The sequence below is a fragment of the Babylonia areolata genome, chromosome 6, assembly GCF_041734735.1.
Source record: "Babylonia areolata isolate BAREFJ2019XMU chromosome 6, ASM4173473v1, whole genome shotgun sequence".
Classification (NCBI taxonomy): Eukaryota; Metazoa; Mollusca; class Gastropoda; order Neogastropoda; family Buccinidae; genus Babylonia; species Babylonia areolata.
In genome coordinates this window covers 22161096-22183103 of record NC_134881.1, presented here as the reverse complement: position 1 = coordinate 22183103, position 22008 = coordinate 22161096, and the positions used below count along the sequence as shown (strand labels likewise).

The 22008-nt window shown below is 43.2% G+C and overlaps 1 protein-coding gene across 2 annotated transcripts in view; it reads right to left on the bottom strand.

Moving 5' to 3' along the window:
- Nucleotides 1-6393: 6393 nt before the first annotated feature.
- Nucleotides 6394-22008, bottom strand: part of LOC143282834 (molluscan insulin-related peptide 7-like) — a 42157-nt gene continuing 26542 nt past the window's right edge. Inside the window, exons 2-3 of one of the 2 annotated variants that reach the window (XM_076588648.1) lie at nucleotides 14546-14823; nucleotides 6394-9750 (exon numbers count right to left, since the gene is read on the bottom strand). In XM_076588648.1, coding sequence (XP_076444763.1) covers nucleotides 9428-9750; nucleotides 14546-14823 — 601 coding nt within the window. In that variant the 3' untranslated portion in view covers nucleotides 6394-9427. The remainder of the gene's footprint in view (nucleotides 9751-14545; nucleotides 14824-22008) is intronic. The other variant, XM_076588649.1, reaches the window with a different exon arrangement.

Sequence of the window (22008 nt, the reverse complement as noted above, 5' to 3'; positions counted from 1 at the left end):
GGGGGGTTAGGGGGCGGTTGTGTGTGTATGGGGGGGGGGGGGGGGGGGGGAGGTGGGGGGCAGAGAAAGAGCGATATATATAGGGAGAGGCAGAGAGAGACAGAGACAGAGAGAGAGATCGTGGATGGAAAAAGAGAGACTATAGATGGAGACAGACAGACAGACAGACAGAGACAGAGAGAGACTGAGAATGACAAACAAAGCAACAAAGAAAGTACACCCACAAACATCACCATCGACCCGTTCAATTCAAAGAAAACGAAGGCTGGAGACGAGATTGAACACAACGGAGTTTTATTTTCCCAACACATTCTTTTTTTTTAATGCCACAGCTGGTTCACATGTGCATCACGCCATTCATGGTTTCATCAACTGGTTTACAAAGCGGTTTAACAACCGGTATGTCAACTGGTTTACCAAACTGGTTTGTTAATAGTTTGCTTTCTCAACTAGGTTTAATTAACATTAACTTATTGCTTCTCAAAGACACGGGCCTGAAAATGATTTCTTTATCGCAACGAGGTATTTTACACAAAATGATAAACCTTTCTGCGAACAAACGTGGCTTCTGATATATTGAATCCATATTAACAAATTCATCAGGGCCAGAATACCCCCTCCCCCCTCTAACTCCAACACCCGGAACCAGTAACTATTAAATGACACAAGGTTTCATTAATTTGGATTCTGACCTCAGCATACAACAGACAACCAATAGCTGTACTGTACCGTCTGATTCATAGACGGATTTCTGCAGCCGAACGTACCACACACAGTAGAAAACAGGCTGGACAAAATGTGTGTGAATTGAAATGTTTCTTTGTGGTCTGAACTAAGAGGAGAGGAAAGAAGAGGAGAAGGAGGAGGGTAAGTAGAGGACGAAGGAGGAGGAGGAAGAGGAGGAGGCTGAAGAGGAGGAATAGCTAAAACTAATTACTCTTACAGCCGACTCTGAAGAGGTTTCGTCGTCTAGAAAGTCAAGACGAACCCTGTCGAGTGCCTCTGTACCATGTTACGAATGTGGTGGACAAGCAGTTGTTATCAAGGTAGAGATGGATAATGGCCAACAGGATTGTGCGTTGTTTCTGCACCGGTCAAGACGAGGCTAGAAATTAAAAAGAAGAAGAAGAAAAAGAAAGACACATCTTGAGTACATACAGCCAGTTACAGAGGCTGAATTTATATGATTATCAATATCATCAACACCGGGCTTTTAATGAAGGCGTCAGGCATTCTAATTAGAAAAAAATTATAAAAAGATAAACGATACGGGAACGACAGTCTAAGATGTGCAGGTGATTTCGTTTTTCTTTTCTTTTTTTTTTTTTAATCGTTCAGGCAATGACACTTGAAACCCTTGTTGTGGATGCACGTGGCAACCTCCTCCTGCAGTCTTCTTGCATGGCATTAACTTCATTTGTTTTGTTCCTCAGTATGTCGCAGATAGGCTGACACATGGCACAGAGACAGGGGTGGGTGGGAAGAAAGAGTGATGGAGAGGATACCAAATGAATGTCACAGCTTTCGCTGATTATCATTCCCATAGCCACCAGTTTATTTTGAACTGACTGAAGGATATCAAACATCAAATTTCTCTAACTGGATTGCAGAGAAAAAAGGTTTCTCATCAGTTTAACGTTTGATTCTGAAAACAAAACAACTTTCACTTCGGTCACTACCACATCATTCAAACACTCTGTTGCTTCTGAGTCAAATATATGCCAGAACACGCCTACACCCGTTTAGTCAGAAAGAAATATGAAACGTTTAAATGCCCTTAAGACCTAAAAGCCAGTCAAAGAGAAACCAAAATATTTTCAAAATCTCAATTAAGTAACTTTAATTAAAAAGGACAATTCACCCACTTATCGTTTAGACCACGTAAATTGTAAATCGACTTAGGATACAAATTTCCTTCTTAACAAAAAACCCCAAACAAAACAAAACACGAAAATAAACTCAATAAAAGAACAAGTGAAAAACAGTATTTGGAGGACAATTTGGGACCAAGCTCTCCATGGTGCTATCAGTGAAGTGTTCATGCCTGATGTTATGCATATCCCAGTTTCAGTTTCTCAAGGAAGCGTCACTGCGTAAGGGCAAATCCGTATACACTACGCCGCGTCTGCTAGGCTGATACCTGACCAGCAGCATAACCCAACGCGCTTAGTCAGGCCTTGAGTGCGTGCATAAATATAGAGTGGATTCGTCAACAGAATTTTGCCAGAGGACAACACTTTTGTTGCCTTGAGTTCGCTATCAGTGCGTCACGTGAGTGTGGTGTACGGGACCTTAGGTTATCGTCACATCCGAATGACAAGACATTCAATATGATTTTTCCAGTCAAACATGGGAGAAAGGGCGAGTGCGGGAATGGAATCCAGGCCGTCACGGACAGTGTATTGGCAGACAGGCGTCTTAACCATTCTGCCATATCCCAGCGGGCTGGTTGCAAGGCACACACATCATGGAGCCTCGACTAAATCTACTTAAAGATTCTGTCTGACTGCTGTTTTAACGCCGAGGACACGGCTGCACGTACTGGCACCAGGAATGAAGAGAAAGGGTGAGCTGTCTTCGTTGGTTGAGCTGATACCAAAACACTCCACTTCAAACAGGTCGACCAGAGTGACAAGAGACTGTACAGAACACGGTAGTCTGGCTCTGAGGTCGAGGGCAATAAGCGATGGCGGGAACATACCTAATGGGGGGAAATGGAACGACATCACTTGACAAATCCTTAATGGACCCCCCCCCCCAACCCCCACCACTAGCACCATCACCAGAGGAGGAAGCAAACTATTTCCCAAGCAGACCTAGTGAGTCATCTGCTGAAGACCTCAATTCTAGAACTTACCCCAGGAGCTGAGAACGGGACGACCAGACGATACAGGATCACTTCAGAGACCACCAACACCTCCACCTCGCACCCTCTCCACCCCCACCCCCACCCCAATCACGCCCAAAGAACCAATCAGCCCGAAGAAGAAGATAGGAGGTTGCCACGGACACGTGTGTCAACACATGGGAATCATGACAATGACGTCATTGCTCTACTGGCTGTGGACATTTCCTACCTCTCAGAAGTGTGAATGAAACAAGTGCAAGGTGTGATTTTTTTTTTTTTTCAGTCCATAAACTAAAGCATTTTCAGTTCCATAGTAGTACTAATCAGAACATGGTTTCTATACAAAATCTACTTAACGAGACAGTTTCTTATTTTCTTTTCTTCAGAAAGGATGATTAACCGGCGAGAAAATCTTCGACACGATCAGTAACTGTTGAAAGTGCATGGTACTAAAACACGCACACTGACCTTGAAAAACCAGCCACCACGTAGCACACGAACTCACACAATGTAAACGAAAGCTGTCATGAACAGTGATACTCTTGGCTCACATGCACGAGGGCTATGCAACTTAACAAGAACGCATCGAGAATGCAAAACATGTGGATGTTTTAAAGTGCAAAAAAAAGCATGAGAAACCCTTATAAAATGTGAATGGGATAAGTGATGTTTTGAAGTGCAAAAAGCATGAGAAACCCTTATAAAATGTGAATGGGATAAGTGATGTTTTGAAGTGCAAAAAGCATGAGCGAAATGTACCGTGCACATTTATACAGCGTATTTGACAATATTGTTTCAAATTAATTTAAAAAACGAAAGGAAAAAAAAAGAAAAAAAGAAAAGAAAAAAGCATTCATCCTGGTCGTACGACAACAATGGTCATTGTTCTAAAGCAACAGACGCACATTCTGGCACCACAGCTGAGAAATGCAGACTAAGAACTAGAATTAAAAAAAGAAGAAGTCTCTACAACCAATCAAGCCTATGTTTCTAAATGATTAATTTAGTTATTTCCAGGTTTATCTCACTTTTCGTGATTCTTTTGGCAACCATGCGTATTACTTAGTAACACGAGAGAGAGAGAGAGAGAGAGAGAGAGAGAGAGAGAGAGAGAGAGAGAGAGAGAGAGAGAGTAACGCAAGTGAGTTCACTGCAGATCAAACGCCATGAAAAAATGATTGTCAACGATCTTTGATTTCACATTTCCATGCCGCTATTTAATCGAGCACAAAAAAAACTGACTCAATGGTACATTAAATCTTGATGATCCGAACATTTCTGCTGTTAGTTGGTTTGCTGGAAACCCGGAACATTTCAAAAACTGTTGCCGATTATGTCTTGGATTACATGATACGTCAATTATAGACTGACCCCGTATGTTTTTCTTCTTTTTTCATTGGATGATTTATCTGAGTGCTAGTTAGTGTTGTTGTCGTTTCATGATGAGCACCACTTTTTGACTCAAAATCACAACACTGATCATCACTTAGGGGAAAAAAAAAGAAAAAAAAAAAGAACGGACACAAATATTTGTTACATTCATGCAAACGTGTTCTGTTCAAAGACGTTAAAAAAAAAAAAAAAAAAAAACCTGCTACAACCACGTGCTTTTCAAGTCTGCACGGACAATATAACCCGCGTCTTAAAGACAACAAAAAAGAATCCGAGATTTTTAGGTTAAAAAAAGGAGAGAAGTGTGTGAAGCAGTTACTGGTGTTTGTATGAATCGAAAACAAAAAAACAAGAAACAGAAAACCCATCAGTGATGTCTAGGTCATGATTGTGATCACATGGCTACAGACGTACGCACACGACCACGAAAAATCACATACACCCACTCCCCTGCTTTTTGTTGGACCTTATGGTTATCCCTGAAAGCTTAAAAGCTGGACAGGATTTGCTTTTGAGCATACGATAGCTCTCCCAGGGTCTACTGAAGCTTAAAAGTTTGTTCTTCTTCTCCAGATACGCCAATTTGTTTTTCCACCAGACATTCAACTCTTTCAAACTGTCCATCCTACGCTTTTTGAGAAATGCCTTTGTGAACGAGGACTTGAGATTCTGCTGTCTTTATGTACATAGGGATTTCAGAGTTGAAAACAGACTTTAAAGATTCTTGTGTCCTGATGTACGTATGAATTTAAAATGTGTTCAATATGTACATTGCGTTATAGCTGCTATGCGATTCTCGTGGCTGACGTCTTTTCAAGACTTACCTATAAGCTGTCATCACGCATGTTATATTTGTTCCTTGATGATTTAGTTTCAAAACTGCTAGGGCTGGAGCATGGTAAACATCATGGAAATTCTAGAAAAAAAGGAACATCTGTCGTATAAATGCTCGTTAAAGTGTGTAACTGAGACTTCAGTTGAAAACATACGAGCTGGTAGCTCACTTGTTTCAGACTTTTTACTGGTATTGAAGGTGTGGGAAGGCGGGACGCTGACAAACTGTCTAGTGTGTTGGCTGGTTTATTTGTTTGTTTGTTTGTTCGCTAATCTTCACTTTGCAGGCCATTGTTTCTTGGTTGTTGTTGTTGTTGTTGTTATTGTTGTTGTTGTTTCGTTTCTTTGGTTCTAGACTTGAGTGTTGTGTTTATTACAATGTTGCTTGTTGGCATGTATATTGACTGGCTTTGCACGAACATTCTCTAGAAAGAAAATAAACTTCCCTCAAAAGGTGACAAAAAAGTCCAGTGCCACAGACACAATGTGGAACTCTCTCTGTCTCTCTCTGTCTGTCTCCGTGTCTATCTGTGTGTGTGTGTGTGTGTGTGTGCGTGCGTGCGTGTTTGTGTGTGTGTGTGCGCGCGCGCGCGCACGCTCATGCGTGTGTGCGTATGTGTTTATGGTAAAAACGAAGACATTAACTCATCGTTGTTATATTTTTTTTCATCGCCTATTTAGAGAATTTGGAACATTTTCGTGGAAACCATCGGTTTTATTCGATCTCGTTAGGTTTCGCATCACGATTGCTCACAAATTAGACAGGAATTTCGAACTCTAATCATACAGACCTAGCCTCGTGTTCGAATGTCATTTGATTAGCTGCCATTGCAAATCGATCCGTGATATTATTAGAGATAATATTGTGCTGTGCATAATCATGATAATGACAAACTGGTTTCTCATTTTCCCGTCAGTTAAAAAAAAGAGAGAGAGAAAAGTGTTAAGTAACGCATGCAATTATTACTATCAGGTTTGATTTTTTTTTAAACTTTGTTTTGTGCTGAAAAAACAACTACAACAACAACAATAAACCTAGGTAACCCTGAATAAAGGTCATAGGTTACGAAGCGCAGTGTAGGTCAGAGGTCGTTAATTAAACGTTCAATGAGTTTGTTTATTTCGTGGCAAACAACTGTGACGAACCGAAACTGAAGTTGTTGTTGTTGTTGTTGTTGTTCTGGCTAAAGATGCGACGGAACAAAAAGTACTCAAATGTCAATATTCGTGAACATGGTATTCAGTACCCGGACAAAGTCATGTTCAAAGAAGAAGAAGAAGAAGAGATTATTGATCCGTATTTCATCTCCACCCCTCCCTTTTTTTTTTTTTACCATTTCCGCCTTTTGTTATAGTTTTTGTTCGATCTCTTTGCAGACACAAGTAATCATTTTGGGCCGCATTTTTCACCTAAGGCGCTGCTTGTTTGGCTGACAAGTCCTGGGTCAGGATGCTGATGATCTCATCAAGTACACCTGATGTTCTCTGTCAGCTGATATATCATTCCGATCCATAGGTGGTGGGCCTACGTGTAAGGCTAAAGGGTTAATGGCTTGTTGTTTGGCTGTTTTGTTCCCTTATTTTTTGTTTTTGAAATTGCGACGTAGTTCTGCCCTTGATGTGTTTCATCCTTGCAACATGATATTATTATCTGTTGGAAGGATAGGGTAGGGTTGCTTTTTTTTACAAACAGCACTGTTTTGTAAGTCATGAGTCGTAGGTATTTCGCTCTCTCTATCTGTGTGTGTGTGTGTGTGTATGTGTGTGTGTGTGTGTGTGTGTGTGTGTGTGTGTGTGTGTGTGTGTGTGTGTGTGTGTGTGTGTGTGTGTGTGTGTGTGTGTGTGTGTGTGTGTGTGTACGAGGTTGTTACAATGACGAATGTATTCACCTGGAAACAGAAACTCGGCTATGTGAGACATCACAATTCGCCTTCGTCATCAGTTGTCATTTCCTCCCATTCCGTTCTCCGCCCCCCTCCATCCCCCTTTGCTATTCAGTGGTACACCTGTAATGAAACTAGTTCAGCTCCTTCTCTGATATGGATTTGTTGTTGTTGTTGGGGTTTTTTTGTATCACAATGTAAGGAGTATTTTTTTCCGTAAAAAACAAAATACTCGAGACTGAACTATTTCACCCTAGGATAGTGTAAGAGTTCATTTGATAGTATTGGTTGCAAGAAAAAAAGAGAACATTCTAAGACAGAATATATATATATATATATATATATATATATAATATGGATATAGATTGATATAGAGATAGACAGACAGGCAGGCAGGCAGGCGGGCAGGCATACAGACAGACAGACAGGCAGGTAGGCAGACAGACAGAAACAGACAGACAAAGTGAATGAGTTATGTATCGATATCAGCAACTCTATCTAAATCTGCACGTATTTGTTTATTTTTCCTTTCCACGTGTATGTTCACAAGTGATGGTTGTTGTTGTTTTTTGAAAGACGGTTGATTCACAGATCAATGGAAATCATGTACAATCCAATTTTTAAAGTCATAACAATATAATTAAAAAAAGAAGAAGAAAGGAATGTGTTCCGATCTGAATTTATTGACTACTCATAAGGCATTGTAGTGATACTTTATTCAGTGATCTTTGCTGGAGTTTTTTGCTGGACAAACTATTCACTATACCTTGTTCTTGGTGTGTCTTCGTTCATGCAAAGTCACAATTGGAAGTCACTCCTTTCATTCTGATATTCTGTTATAAAGTGAACTTTTTTGTTTGTTTGTTTTACAAAGTGTCTGTCTAATGCAGTTACACATCGGGGTATCATATTTGTTATCTTTTTCCGATCATAGGTCAGAACATTAACGTTTACTTTGCTATAGCATCTTCCTGAAGAAACATGAAAGACTCGACATCACCCTGATACAATAACATGGAAGCCTATTAATAGCTTATGTTACAATTTTCTTTCTTTAAAATCCAGTATAATGGCATTACAACATTTCATGATCCTGCATTCCCATCAATTTAACTGGTGTCCAAGTGATGCTAGCTGTACGAACAGTTATATCTGAGAATTGCGAGTGGTACATATCCATTCAGTTTATGAAGAAAAAACAAATACATAGTTTTGATGACACGTGTAAACCTTATGACAAGAGGCAGACCTTTGACCACATGCGTATATCATTTATGAAAGCAGTAATTGATTTCTGGTTTATAACACCAGAAAGGGCCGAATTTAGCGAATACCTACTGAATCTAGCGAAGAAAAGAGACAATTTTAACAACCATTAAACGCGCGATGAAAAAAAAGGCAGGGTTTCCATGAAAACAAATGGTATACACACACACCCTTCTTCTCCAGACAGCACCCCCCGCCACCCCCCCCCCCTTTTTTTTGATAGTTATATTAATAATGTTTGTGTGCGATACACTGATACGAGAAAAGAAAAGCTTTCAAAACACAGCGCATTTGCTAGTTCACAGTACATTCGTACAAAATAAACGACAACAAAAACAAACTGACATGTTCAATGACAAACGGTCATGCAAGTGATTTATCTGTATAAAGATGATTGTAAGAGGATCATGCAAGTGATCTTTTTTTTTCACAATAATTATTTCAGTTAATGATTCACTGGACAATAGAGTATAAAGCTGAGCCAGCGTGAACACCGTTAACATTAACAAAGCGAAGTCAACAATGGGACACATCAACATCCTAACAGTACACCCCCCAACACCCCTCCCCCCCCCAACACACGCCCCTTAAAAAAGAACACACACCAAGAATTGTAAGCAGAATCAACAGAAATACTAAAGTTACACATTTCGTGCCTATCTTTTTGTCTTCCTTGAAGGGAACGATAAAAAAATAACCACGTTGAAGCGCTAAAAAAACAAAACAAAAAACAAAAAAAAAACCCAGGACCCCAACCCCCCCCCCCCCCCCCCTTTAAAACATTAAGAATTATAGAAGCAAGGAAGAGGGAGGAAAACTGGCCCTTTTGGGTGGCTTGCACAATCTCAAGCTTGATACCAACAGACGTACGACAATGCGTGTCATCAAAGAGTCTTCTTTTTTTTTTCTTTTGTTGGAAAGGACCACAAGATCCACTCAATCAACCGCAAGATTTCTTTTTTAACAGCGCTGGACTTAACTTGAATCCGCGAACTGTTAGTGATTGGTTGAAGAAAGAAAGAAACCAATCAACAAAAAAAGGGGGGTTGGAACAACAAGGACACACTGGTACATACGTCTGTGGGTAAGAGGCTTAGAAACTGTGTCTCCCACTGGAAAGGGGTGGGGGTTGTTTGTTTGTTTGTTTGTTTCTTTTCTTTCATTCTTTCTGTTTTTGTTCTTGTAGGTTGGGAATACTGTGTGTTCAGGGGCAGTACTGAGCCAGAGTGCTGGCCTGGCAGACGTTGTAGCAGCAGTCGCACACCATGCCTCTCTTCGTCACGCGCGGCAGGATGTCCTCCGCCCTCTTGGCCTGCATGCGGCGGGTCATGGGACCTGGGGTCATCTGGCCCCGCAGGGAAGAGGAGGAGGAGGAGGAGATGGAAGAGGAGGAGGAGGAGGGGGAGGGACCCATGCCAGGCAGCAGGGCCTGCAGGCGGGGGAACAGCGACAGGAACAGCTTGCGCATGCTCTCCGTGTCCAGGCGACTTCCGGTTCCGCTGTTTCCGGTCAGCTGGTCATCGACGTCTGGCGAACAAAGGAAAAACAACAACATATCGGTCTCCGATGTTTATTTATTCTTTTAAGGCCTTGACCCCTCATGAAAGGGTAGGAAAAAAAAGAAAGAAAAAAGCGATACATAAACCATATCAAGTAAGATATGATGAAATAAGATATAACGAATTAAAAATCATTATAAAAATAAAATCAAGATATTAACCGTGCGATAAGGAGTTCAAGATCAAGCTTACTATTCCTCACCACACACACACACACAAAGATCCTGGGCATCCACAACCGTCGAAACGTGTGCATGAAGAGACGTCAACAGTGATAAAGAAAAGTACATCCTTTGCCAATCCGGCGTGCCAGTCTATAAAAAAATAATTCAAAGATACGACCACAAAAAAGCAACACGTAACACACAGACAGACAGACAGACAGACACACACACACACACACACACACACACACACACACACACAGACAGAGGGTAGACAAGTGACGATTTCTTCCTCGGTACTCCTTAGTGTCAACAATAAAAAGAACCTGGAAAGTAGACATCTAACTCAATATAACGACAGGTAATCCTTAACTGTCATCATAGAAAAAAAAAAAGAAAAAAGAAAAAGAACCAGAATCCATAACCAAGTCACAACTATAACCCGACCTGGTCCTCATCGTCTCCAACAAGAAAGAAAGCTAAATTAGAGAGAGAGAGAAAAACCAAACAAACAAACAAAAAACAAACCAATTTAACGGCAGGTTACCTCATCATCTCCTATTGGCAAGCAGAACCCAAAGTCCATTAACTGACAGCTAACATTTTCTTTTATCCGTGAGATAAGAATGCGATGACTTGCGATTCAAGGATTTTTTTTTTTCAGAATACGCGCTCATATACACCACACACATACGCGCACACAGACAGTCTCTCTCTCTCTCTCTCTCTCTCTCTCTCTCTCTCTCTCACGCACACAAACAGACAGACAGACACACACACACACACACACACACACACACACACTATCTCTCTCTCTCTCTCTCTCAACACACACAGACGCACAAACACAGACGCAGACATAACAGAGAGAAAGGGATATCCAGACAGACAGTCGGTGTATCTTGGTTCGACATGAAATCCTCTGTCAACATAACATCATCCATCTTCATTAAGAGGATGGGAGACAGAGACAGAGAGAAAGAGAAAGGATGAGAGAGAGACACAGAGAGAGAGGGATGAGAGACAGAGAAAGGGGATAAGGTGAAGAGAGACAGAAAGAGAGAGAGAGAGAAAGAGAGAGAAAGGATGAGGGACAAAGACAGAGACAGATAGACAGACAGACAAACAGACTGGCAGACAAACATTCAGACAAAAGGAATGAAAGAATGACAGACAGAGAAACAGATATAGTCACAGAGACAGAGACAGAGAGAGAACATTTTCAGAGGTCACCAAACGCCATGTAGAAAAAGACTTTCAACAAATGTCATTTGAGCATGTTTGCATGGTGTTGCTTTCAGCAATTCAACAGGAGCAACAACAACAAACAAACAAAATCACACGTAAACGCAAAACAACAACAACAACAACAACAACAACAACACACCCATTTTCCATAGACTTCGCAAAAAACTTAAGGACCACTTCATTAAAGAAGCTTCTTCTTATTCTATCGTGGGCTGCGACTTCCACATTCACACATATACATGAGTGGGCTTTTACGTGCATGACCGTTTTTACCCCAACTATATAGACAGACATACTCCGTTTTCGGGAGGAGTGTGTATGCTGCGTATGTTCCTGTTTCCGTAACCCACCGAACGCTGACATGGATTACGAGATCTTTAACGTGCATATTTGACGTTCTGCACGCATCAACTCGCAAATGGGGTTCAGGCGCTAGCAGGTCTGCACATAATTATGTAGACATGGAAGAGTGGAAAAATCTCAACCATTAACCCCCCACGTGCGCCGAAACAGGGGATGGAATTCGGGCAACTCGGCCAAGAACGGTCATACACGTAAACGTCCAGTCGCACAAATGAGTGAACGAAGGAGTTGTCGGTAGTCCACGAACGAAGAAGAAGAAGAAGAAGAAGAAGAAGCTTGTTTCTCAAGGAAGCGTCACTGCGTTCGGATAACCATATACGCTGCATCACATCTGCTAAGCAGTGGCCTGACCAGCAGCACAACCCACCGCGCTTAGTCAGGCCTGGAGCGCATGCACATGTTTGCGCACCTGTCAGAATGGATTGCCAGAAGGACAACGCTCTTGTTGTCATGGGTTCTTTTTCCGTGCGCCAAGTGAGTGCTGCGTATGGGACCTCGGTTTATCGTCTCATCTTGAATGACTTGACGTTCAGTTTGAGTCAAACTCGAGAGGAAGGGTGAGAGCACGAATGGAACCCATACCCCTCACGGAAAAGTTATTAGCAGATGAGCGTCTTAACCACTCTGCCCCCTTCCCGCCATCTTACGTAATCTTAATTGATGTTGATGTTTTTTATGGCTTAAATTGATGTTTCTATGCCTGTAACTGATGCACCTATGCCTTATTTGTTTAAGATTTGGTTGTGTGATTTACAGATTAGTATCAATATATATATATATACTGATTTCGCCAATGCATTTGTTTTGCTTGTAATCTGTATGTTTCACAGACTTCGCCACACTAAAATTTTTCTACTGAGATGATAAAGTGATTTTGATTCTGACCCCGCCCGTTTTGTTTGTCTCAAAGACACCAGACAACGCGCTCCGACCCCCCCACCCCACCCCCCCCCCCCCCCCCCCCCTCCCCCACCACTCCCTCACCCCACAATCTCCCGCCCCCACCAAGTAATCTGTACACAATGACAGACCAGGAGGGCGGAATGGGTGGGGTAGTGGGTAGTGGGTAGGGGGGCAGGGGGCAAGGGAGGTAGGTAGATGATGGCTGTTTCATCAGTGATAATGACCCCGACGCTAATTCCACCGTTTCCTAACGAGAGGGGCAGGCGGTTTGCCCGTGCAAGTGCAGGCACGCATTCTTGTTCTTGTACTTTCTCCTCCTCCTCCTTCTTCTCCTTCACGTTCTTCTTCTTCTTCTTCTTTTTTTTTTTTTTTTTTTTTGGTACGCTTACAGTTGACTTCATCAAGTTCTTGCGCCTTATGAATATTATTATTATTAGTAGTAGTATTTTTTAAATGTATTTATCTATTATTTATCTATTTATTTACTTATTTCATTTATTTTATTTTATTTTTTGTTTGTTTTGTTTTGTTATTTTATTTTATTTTATCATTTTTTTTATTTATCTTTTTTTTTCTTAAGGCCTGACTAAGCGCGTTGGGTTATGCTGCTGGTCAGGCATCTGCTTGGCAGATGTGGTGTAGCGTGTATGGATTTGTCCGAACGCAGTGACGCCTCCTTGAGCTACTGATACTGCTGCTGATACTACTACTACTTCTTCTCATTGTCATCTTTTTTTTTTTAATAATCCAGAGCTGATGAAAACAGCTGCGCGCACAGCCATATCACGACCGCCTTGTACACAGAAAGGAAACAACATGTTTTCTCTTTTATTTTCTAGAATAGGCAAGCAAGCAATAGGCCAACATGAAAGTATTGTATTGTATTGTATTGTATTGCTCTTTTTGTCACAACAGATTTCTCTGTGTGAAATTCGGGCTGCTCTCCCCAGGGAGAGCGCGTCGTTCCACTGACACCGCCACCCATTTTTTCAAAAAATATTTTTTTCTGCCTGCGATTTTGTTTGTTTTCCTGTCGAAGTGGATTTTTCTACAGATTTTTGCCAGGGTCAACCCATTTGTTGCCGAAGGTTCTTTCATGTGCGCTAAATGCAAGCTGCACACGGGACCTCGGTTCATCGTCTCATCCGAATGACTCGCGTCCAGACCACCACTCAAGGTCTAGTGGAGGGGGAGAAAATACTGGCGACTGCTGCTGTGATTTGAACAGATGCGCTCAGATTTTTCAGATTTTCTCGCTTCCTACGCGGACACGTTACCTCTCGGCCAACACAATACAAATAACGATAATTTTAGCAGAAAAACACAACACAATGCATTACATTACATCACATTTACAGAGGTCTCTCTGTGACAGCGAACAGAGTAAAAAAAAGGTGTCAAACTGATATTCCAATACATTGATCCCCCTCCCCCCTTGTTATATTTGGTTTTACTTATGTCTTCAATATAGATTACTTTTTTCTTTCTTTTTCTAAATAATGAGAAATCGATAAAAATACTTTGTCCTTCAATATGGAATAATCTCTCTCTCTCTCTCTCTCTCTCTCTCTCTCTCTCTATATATATATATATATATATATATATATATATATATATATAGAGAGAGAGAGAGAGAGAGAGAGAGAGAGAGATCAGAAATTGGTAACAAAAACAAAAAAACGCATAAGAAACAACAACAACAAAAAGAAACAAAAATGCTATACAAAACACACCGCGCATTGCTAGTTGTTCTGGTGTGATGTGTTGATTTTTTGTTTTTGTTTTGTTTTGTTTTGTTTCTGTCTGTCTCTCTCTCTGTGTCTCTGTCTCTGTCTCTCTGTAGACCCCCCTCCCCACCCTTCCCTACCGTTCAGTTCCTCACCCATTCTCCATATCCATTGAATGAGAAGTTACGCGTGAATAAACAGACACGTACCTGTCTAAAAAAAAAGAAAAAAAAGAGAAGAAGAAGAACAACAACAACAACAAGATAAAATCCCACTTTCACACCCCTGAATTCCTGGAGCTTAATTAAGGATGCTAAAGTGTGACTTTGCCCAACAACAACAACAACCCCAAACTCACGAGCACCTTGCAGATCCATCTCCGCGAAGGCATGCACAGGGATGTCATCGATGGTCTTCAAGGAGCGCTTCTTGTGGGAGGGCCCGTTGAAGATGTTGGGGTAGTCTGTGGACAGCAGGAAGCAGAGGTTGCGGTGGGCCCTTAGCAGCTTGCTCCCGCAGATGCCCTTGGGGTGGGGTCGGGAGTCCACCCCGCAGAAGGTCCCTTGGCAGGTGGGCGTGGCCAGCAGGCACAGGAGCAGAGCCAGCAGCACTGGGGCCACCTTCTTCATGGCGATCCTGAAAGACCAAATAATAATGATAATAATAATAAAAATAAAAATAAAAGGTGGGGTAGTGAGAAGTGTGTGTGGGGGAGGAGGGGTTGGGAGGAGGGGGATTGGGGGGTGGGGGGGGGGGGGTGCGTTGGGACGGATATGCTCAATTAGTGGCTGCTGTTAATGTACAGTGCGTTAGGTTTATGCAAGGCAAAGCAAGAAGTTTATTTCATGGCGCCCTTGGAGAGGGGGTGGGGGGGGGGGTTAGTAGATCGCGGGTTGGGGAGGGGGTGGTTGGATTGAAACATTGTGCGAAGGTCACCTCATCTCCTCCTTTTTTTTCTCAGGTATTTTCTTTAAATTCTTGACACAACCATTCTGACCTATATCCGACATGAAAACAACAACAACAACAAACAAACAAAATAATAAACAAACAAACAAACAAACAAACAAAAAACCACCACAATTCCACTTCACATGCGAAGGTCGGGGATGTGAAAGGCAAAGCAAGGAAGGAAAGAGAATAAGGAAAGAAAGGGACGGCAAGACAGACAGACAGACAGACAGACAGAAAGACAGACAGACAGACAGAAAGTCTAAAACGAAACACAAACATGATCACCCGGCAGGGAGACGTCCCCCCATCAGAATGTTTCCGACAGTTCTCTACGACTGATTTCCCTACTTCCTTAACTCTTTGCCTGTTGAACCTTGCTGAACTGCGATCGGTGAGGCCTGAACCTGAGATGCACTCTCTACTTTTTGTGTACATCTCACTGGTGTCATTGATCTTGCAGATCAAATGCAATGAAATCCTTAAGCGGAAGTGGTCCACATCAAGAGTGGTACCTCACATCCTGACATGTAAGCGGTGTCTTTTCTCAGTAAGGTGACAGCCCTTAACGGACAGACGAGCGTACACGTCAGCAGAAATCAAAGGGTTAAAATATAAATAAAAATAAATTTTAAAAAAGAAGACAGACAGTCTTCGTGTAATGGTCGTCACAGCTTATATTGTGAGATGTTGATGAGCTTCAACTATGATAGACACAGATAGAGAGAAAGAGAGAGTGAGAGAGAGGGGGTGGGTAGACAGAGACTGAGAGAGACACATACAGAGAGACAGAGACGGGGACAGAGACAGAGACAGCATGGAAATAAACAATCACAGAGGAGGCGGCTTTTACTCACAAACCAGCCAACCCTTGTAATGTGAATAGTATATGACCTTCATACTGACTTGCAAAACACAAAAGCCTTTCTATGTCTTGAGTCATGTTTCAAGCTATAATGTTTTAAACGAGTGTGAAAACGTTCGGCAGATCACTTCCCATGGGTTATTCGGAGTGATATCCCAATACATGACAACATCTCGCTGCTACTGGCAGATGTATGCATTAAAAAAAACACTTCCATATCAGGCAGGTTTCTATTTTAACTAAAAACGATAAAACGACCGCTATTTATGAATGTATCAATATGACAGTTTTTTGAGAAACAAAAGTGTATCAGTAACAAGAATATGGAAACATATTGTCCCTTCTTTTGTCTGCCCTTCACAGAAGTACAGTGTCTTTTTTATCAAACTGTGCGGAAAAAATTCTTTCCCAGTTTCAAGGCAAATTTGGTTTCGGCAAAAACAAGTAATTCCAGACCGAAATACAGAGTTATTACACTGACACATTGTGTACAAACGTGAACCAAAAATCAGTCAGAAAGAGAAAGAGGGAGAGGGGGGGGGGGGTCAGGGGGCGAGACAGAGACAGAGACACAGACAGAAAGAGACAGGTAGGCCAACAGAGAGAGAAAGATAGAGGCAAACAGAGACAAAGAAGCTAGACCAACACAGAGAGAGACAGACAGACAGAGACAGATAGAAGCCAGGCGAAGAGAGAGAGAGAGAGAGGGGGAGGGGGAGCAGGCAGAGACAAAGAAGTTAGACCAACAGAGAGAGAGACAGACAGACAGAGACAGATAGAAGCCAGGCGAAGAGAGAGAGAGACAGACAGACAGACACACACACACACACACACACACACACACACACACACACACACACACACACACACACACAGAAGACAAACAGACACAGACCAAAAGGACACAGCCACAGTCCATCCATCTGTCTGTGTTTGCTAATTCCTCAAACTGCCGGCATACCTAACAAGACAACTTGCAGGCGGAGAAAGGGTGGGGGGTGGGGTGGAAGAACTGGGGAGGGGGGGGACAAGGGGGTGTCGGTGGTGGTTGGGAGGGTCATATTTGCAGCTGTAATGGTCATCAAGGCCCCCGGTGTCCAGAAACTTAGCCACCACAGGAAATACGTCATGCGTGGTAATGACGTCATGGCTGAGCTCCGAAGAGATTGATCAGCCTTTCAAACAGAGCAATAATAGTGCTCTGGTTTGGTCAGGAGGACGGTTGGAGGGAGGGGGAGGGGGGGCGTAGGGGGAGGGGTAAGGCTCTGTTTTATTTAAGAGTGAAGAGAAAGTATGTCTCGGAAGTTGGTACAGTCGTTTTTTTTGTTTGTTTTTTTTTGTTTGTTTGGTTTTGTTGTTTTTTTCTATTCGCTTGAGCGCGCTCGCTCGCATATACAAACACACACATACACACACACATACACACACATGCGCGCGCGCGCGCGCTGTTACAAACACACACACACACACACACACACACACACACACACACACACACACACACACACACACACAGATACACTCGTGCTTATGACAAAGCACAGAGCAGTATTGCAATAGAGAAAGTATGTCTCAGAAAGTTGTTTTGTTTGGTTCAGTGTGTTTTCCCGTTCGCATGAGTGCGCGCACCAGACACACACACACACAACACACACACACACACACACACACACACACACACACACACTCACGCAAATACATACACACAGATGAATAACGCAATGCAAATCTCAACGGACGGAGTAGTAATAATGATGCAAAGCCGTTGTGAAGTGCGACCGAACGTAGATGTCAATGTGATTTGTATGCGATTTGTATTAGGTGGCCATCCAATCTATGTCTTGTCTTGTCTTGTGCTGTCTGGTCGTAGGGACAATTGGGTTTTACGGGGGAGGGGACGGGGCATGATGGGTGGGGGTGGTGGTGGTGGTGGAGGTAGGGGTGTGGGTTGCAGTCAAGTCTGGGCTAGACGAGTCCATCCGCGTGTGTGGTTATTTCGGAGAATTTGAAATGAAAGTTAATAACAGGGTCTGCAACAATCTTCGTCACTGGCTTGCGACTGTGCCTCTGTGTGTGTCGTTTGTCTGGTGTCTTGGTTTTTGTCTTTGTGAGTGTGACTTTGACTGCCTGCCTGCCTGCCTGTCTGTTTGTCTGTCTGTGTCCGTATACTGTCTGTGTTTCTGTCTGTCTGGATGTATGACTGTTTGTTTGTTTGTCTCTGTTTTTTGTTTGTTTGTAGGACTGTCTATGTCTTTGTTTTTATCAGTCCCTGTCTCTCGGTCTCTCTGTGCCTCTGTTTTTTCTGTATGTTTATCATTTTCTCTCTCTCTCTCTGTCTCTGTCTCCCTCTGTCTGTCTGTGTGTCTGTCTGTCTCTCCTTCTAACAGCCTAACCCCTGCCTTCTCTCCGTGTTCTTCCTCATCTCCCTACCCTCCCTCCGAAACCAGTAACTCTTTTTCTTTGTCTCTCTATGTTTCTATCTCTGTCTCTCTCTGTATCCGTCTCTCTGTCCTTGTCGCTCTCTCTCTCTCTCTTTCTCCCATTCTGCCTATCTCTCTGTCTTTGTGTCTCGGTCTGTCTCCCTCATCTGTCTCTCTGTCTCTGTCTCTGTCTCTCTCTCACTCTTTCCTTCATTCTCCGACTGCTTACTCTCCTTCTCTCTCTCTTTCTCTCTCCATCCTCTTCTATCTCTTCTCCCTTCATCATTACCTCTCTCTCTCTCTCTCTCTCTCTTTCCTCTCCTCTCCTTCTAACTGCCTACCCACTCCTCTCTCTCTCTCTCTCTCCTCTTCCTTCTCTTCCCCTTCCCCATATTCCCTCTATCTCTCTCCCTCTCTGTCTTTCCCTCTCCTCTTCTTCTAACTGCCTACCCACTCCTCTCTCTCTCCCATCCTCTCTCTCTCTCTCCACCCTCTTTCTCCCCACCCTCCCACCACCCTCTGTCACCTAGTATACCTTCCCAACTATCCCCCCCCCCCCCCCCCCCCCATCCCATTCCGCCCTCTCTCCTTCTCTGTCTCTCTCAGCAGACTGATTGTGGATGCAAAAGAGAGGACTGTGGGGATGAGGGGGTGGGGAGGGGGGGTGGGGTTGCGAGGGGGGGGGGGGTGGGGGTGGGGGGGGGCGAGGGAGGGGAGTCGCCGCCGCCTGGCGTCAGAAGATGTCAAGGGGGGCGCAACTTGAACCGTTTGTTAACATGGGCGTCACGTCAGTGGGAGACGCACAGGGTTGTAGCGGTTATGTTGTGTTATGTTTCGCTGTGCTATGCTATGCTGTGCTATGCTATGCTGTGCTATGTTATGCTATCCTATGCTATGCTATGCTATGCAATGCAATGCAATGCGATGCGATGCGATGCGATGCGATGCTATGCGATGCTATGCTATGCTATGCTATGCGATGCGATGATATACTATGCTATGCTATGCTTTGCTATGCTATGCTATGCTATGCTATGCTATGCTATGCTATGCTATGCGATGCTATGCTATGCTATGCTATGCTATGCTATGCTATGCGAATGTTGTGTTGTGTTATGTTTGTTTGTCTTAAAGCCTCTCTGTGTGTGTGTGTGTGTGTGTGTGTGTGTGTGTGTGTGTCTGTGTGTGTGTGTGTGCATTCGTCTGTCTGTGCGTGAATGCTTGATACTGCGATTGCGTGGAGTACAATGGTTGTTCCAGTTCACCGTTTCGTTAAGGTGACTGTATATTGTTGTTCTCATGGGATGGATTCGGATATATATATATATATTTACACGTGGTTGTGATTGCGTGTTAAATGTTTTTCTTCTGCTATATTATTTTACTCGTGTGATGTGCCTTGAGCGTTATTGTATTTACATGAAAGGTGCTACACAAGCAAACAATTATTATTATCATTATCATCATTACTATTCTAATCATTATTATTATTATTATTATGATCATTCTTCTTCTTCTTCTTCTTAATAACTTTCACTTTGTGAAATTCAGGGGCTGCTCTCTCTTTGGGAGGAGCGCGTCGCCACGGTTTAGCCTCACCCATCCATTATCATTCTTTCTTTCTTTCTTTCTTCCTTTTCTCTTTTTCCCCTTCTTTCTGTTTTTTTTTTTTCCAGACTGCATGTCCTGGACTATTCCAGAGCATTACATCATGCTGAACGATCTAGGGTTATAGCGCTGTGTGCCGAAGCCGTGTTTTAAACTCGAGTTGGTGTCATCAGCTCAGTGATGTATGCTGAAAGTTGTCCAAGAGAGAGAGAGAGAGAGAGTGTGTGGAGGAGGGGGGGGGGGGCGGAGTGGCGAGGCGAGCGAGAGAGAGATAGAGCGACAGAGACAGAGACCGAAGAGAGAGATGGGAAGAGAGAGAGAGAGAGAGAGAGAGTATGAGAGAGAGAAAGAAAGAAAGAGATGGAGAGAGAGAGAGAAAGGGAGAGAGGGACAGACAAAAAAGAGAGAGAGAGTGAAAGAGGGTGTAGAGACAGACAGACAAGGAGAGAGAGGGAGACAAAGAGAGAGACAAAGAGAGAGACAGAGACGTATACAGAGACAGATAGAGAGGGATAAAATTGTTGCTGTTTTTTCAGCTTGAAGCGGTACATCAGCATGCTCGGCTTCTTGATTCGCTGGCTGCCAAGCCGTAAAAATCCCCGGTAGGGATTTTGGGGGCGTATGCTCGGGACATGTAGGCTATACATTCTGCATGTAGACTCAAGGACTCAGACACATGCGCACAGATGCACACAAACACACACTCACACACACACACCCACGTACGCGCACACACACACACACACAGAGATAGGTCGAAAAGTGAGGAGGGAAGGAAAGAGAGACAGAGACAGTGACAGAGAGACAGAGGGTGAGCGGCAGAAAATGCAAAGAGACAGAGAGACCAAGACAGAGGGAGAGAAAGAGGGAGAGAGAAAGAGACGGAGGCAGATAGACAGAGATAGAGAGACAGAGAGAGCTTTCTTTTTTTTCAATCTGTCATTCTTTCTGTAACAGGTTGTTTGTTTTTAATGTGTGTGTGTGTGTGTGTGTGTGTGTGTGTGTGTGTGTGTGTGTGTGTGTGTGTGTGTGTGTGTGTGTGTGTTTTCCAACTTCATACTATTGGTCTTGCTTGCATTGTATTTCATGTAGTATGAAAAAAAAAAACAAACCCACCAACAAACACACAAATAAACGCACTCACATTCGCTTATCTATCATCCTCGAAAATACAGAAGTTTGTCTTGCCTTGTATTTTATGTGGTATGACAAAAAACAACAACAAAAAACAAAGAAAGAAAGAAGAAAAAAAAAACAACAACACCACATACAAACAAACGCTCTTTACATTTGCTTATCTATCATCCTCGAAAATAAACAGATTTGCCTTGTCTTCTCTTGCCTTGTCTTGTATGACACACCCCCCCCCCCGCCTTCCCCCCCCCCCCCCCCCCCCCCCCGCCCCCCCCCCCCCCCCCCCCCACACACACACATCCCCCTTCACGGTACTCTTTATGTTCTATGTTTTCCGCCCGTACCATTTCTGTGGAGACGAGACGTGGACTGCAGCACGATTGGTAAACACTCGCTTCGTCCGCGTTTGGGGAAATCCATCTTCTCTGAACGCCAGTGGGTATCGGAACACCCACTGAGCACAAAATCTTCGACACGGGACAACACGAAACCTTTGAATTTACGAATCTGTATCGACAGTGTGTGTGTGTGTGTGCGTGCGTGCGTGCGTGTGTGTGTGTGTATGTGTGTGTGTGTGTGTGTGTGTGTGTGTGTGTGTAGGGGTGCCAGGGATGGGAGGGTTGGGGGAGGGTGTAGACTGTGTCAAAGCCAATATGCATGTTTTTATTTATCTAAACATTTATTGTTTTATTTATTGATTGATTGATTCAGTAAATCGTTGATCAAAAATCGATGAAAATGACTAATTCTTCTTCTTCGTCGTCGTCGTATTCTTTCTTACTCCTGCTGCATTTATGGGCTATTTCCCACGTGCGCTCATATGAACCAGTGGGCGTTTACGTG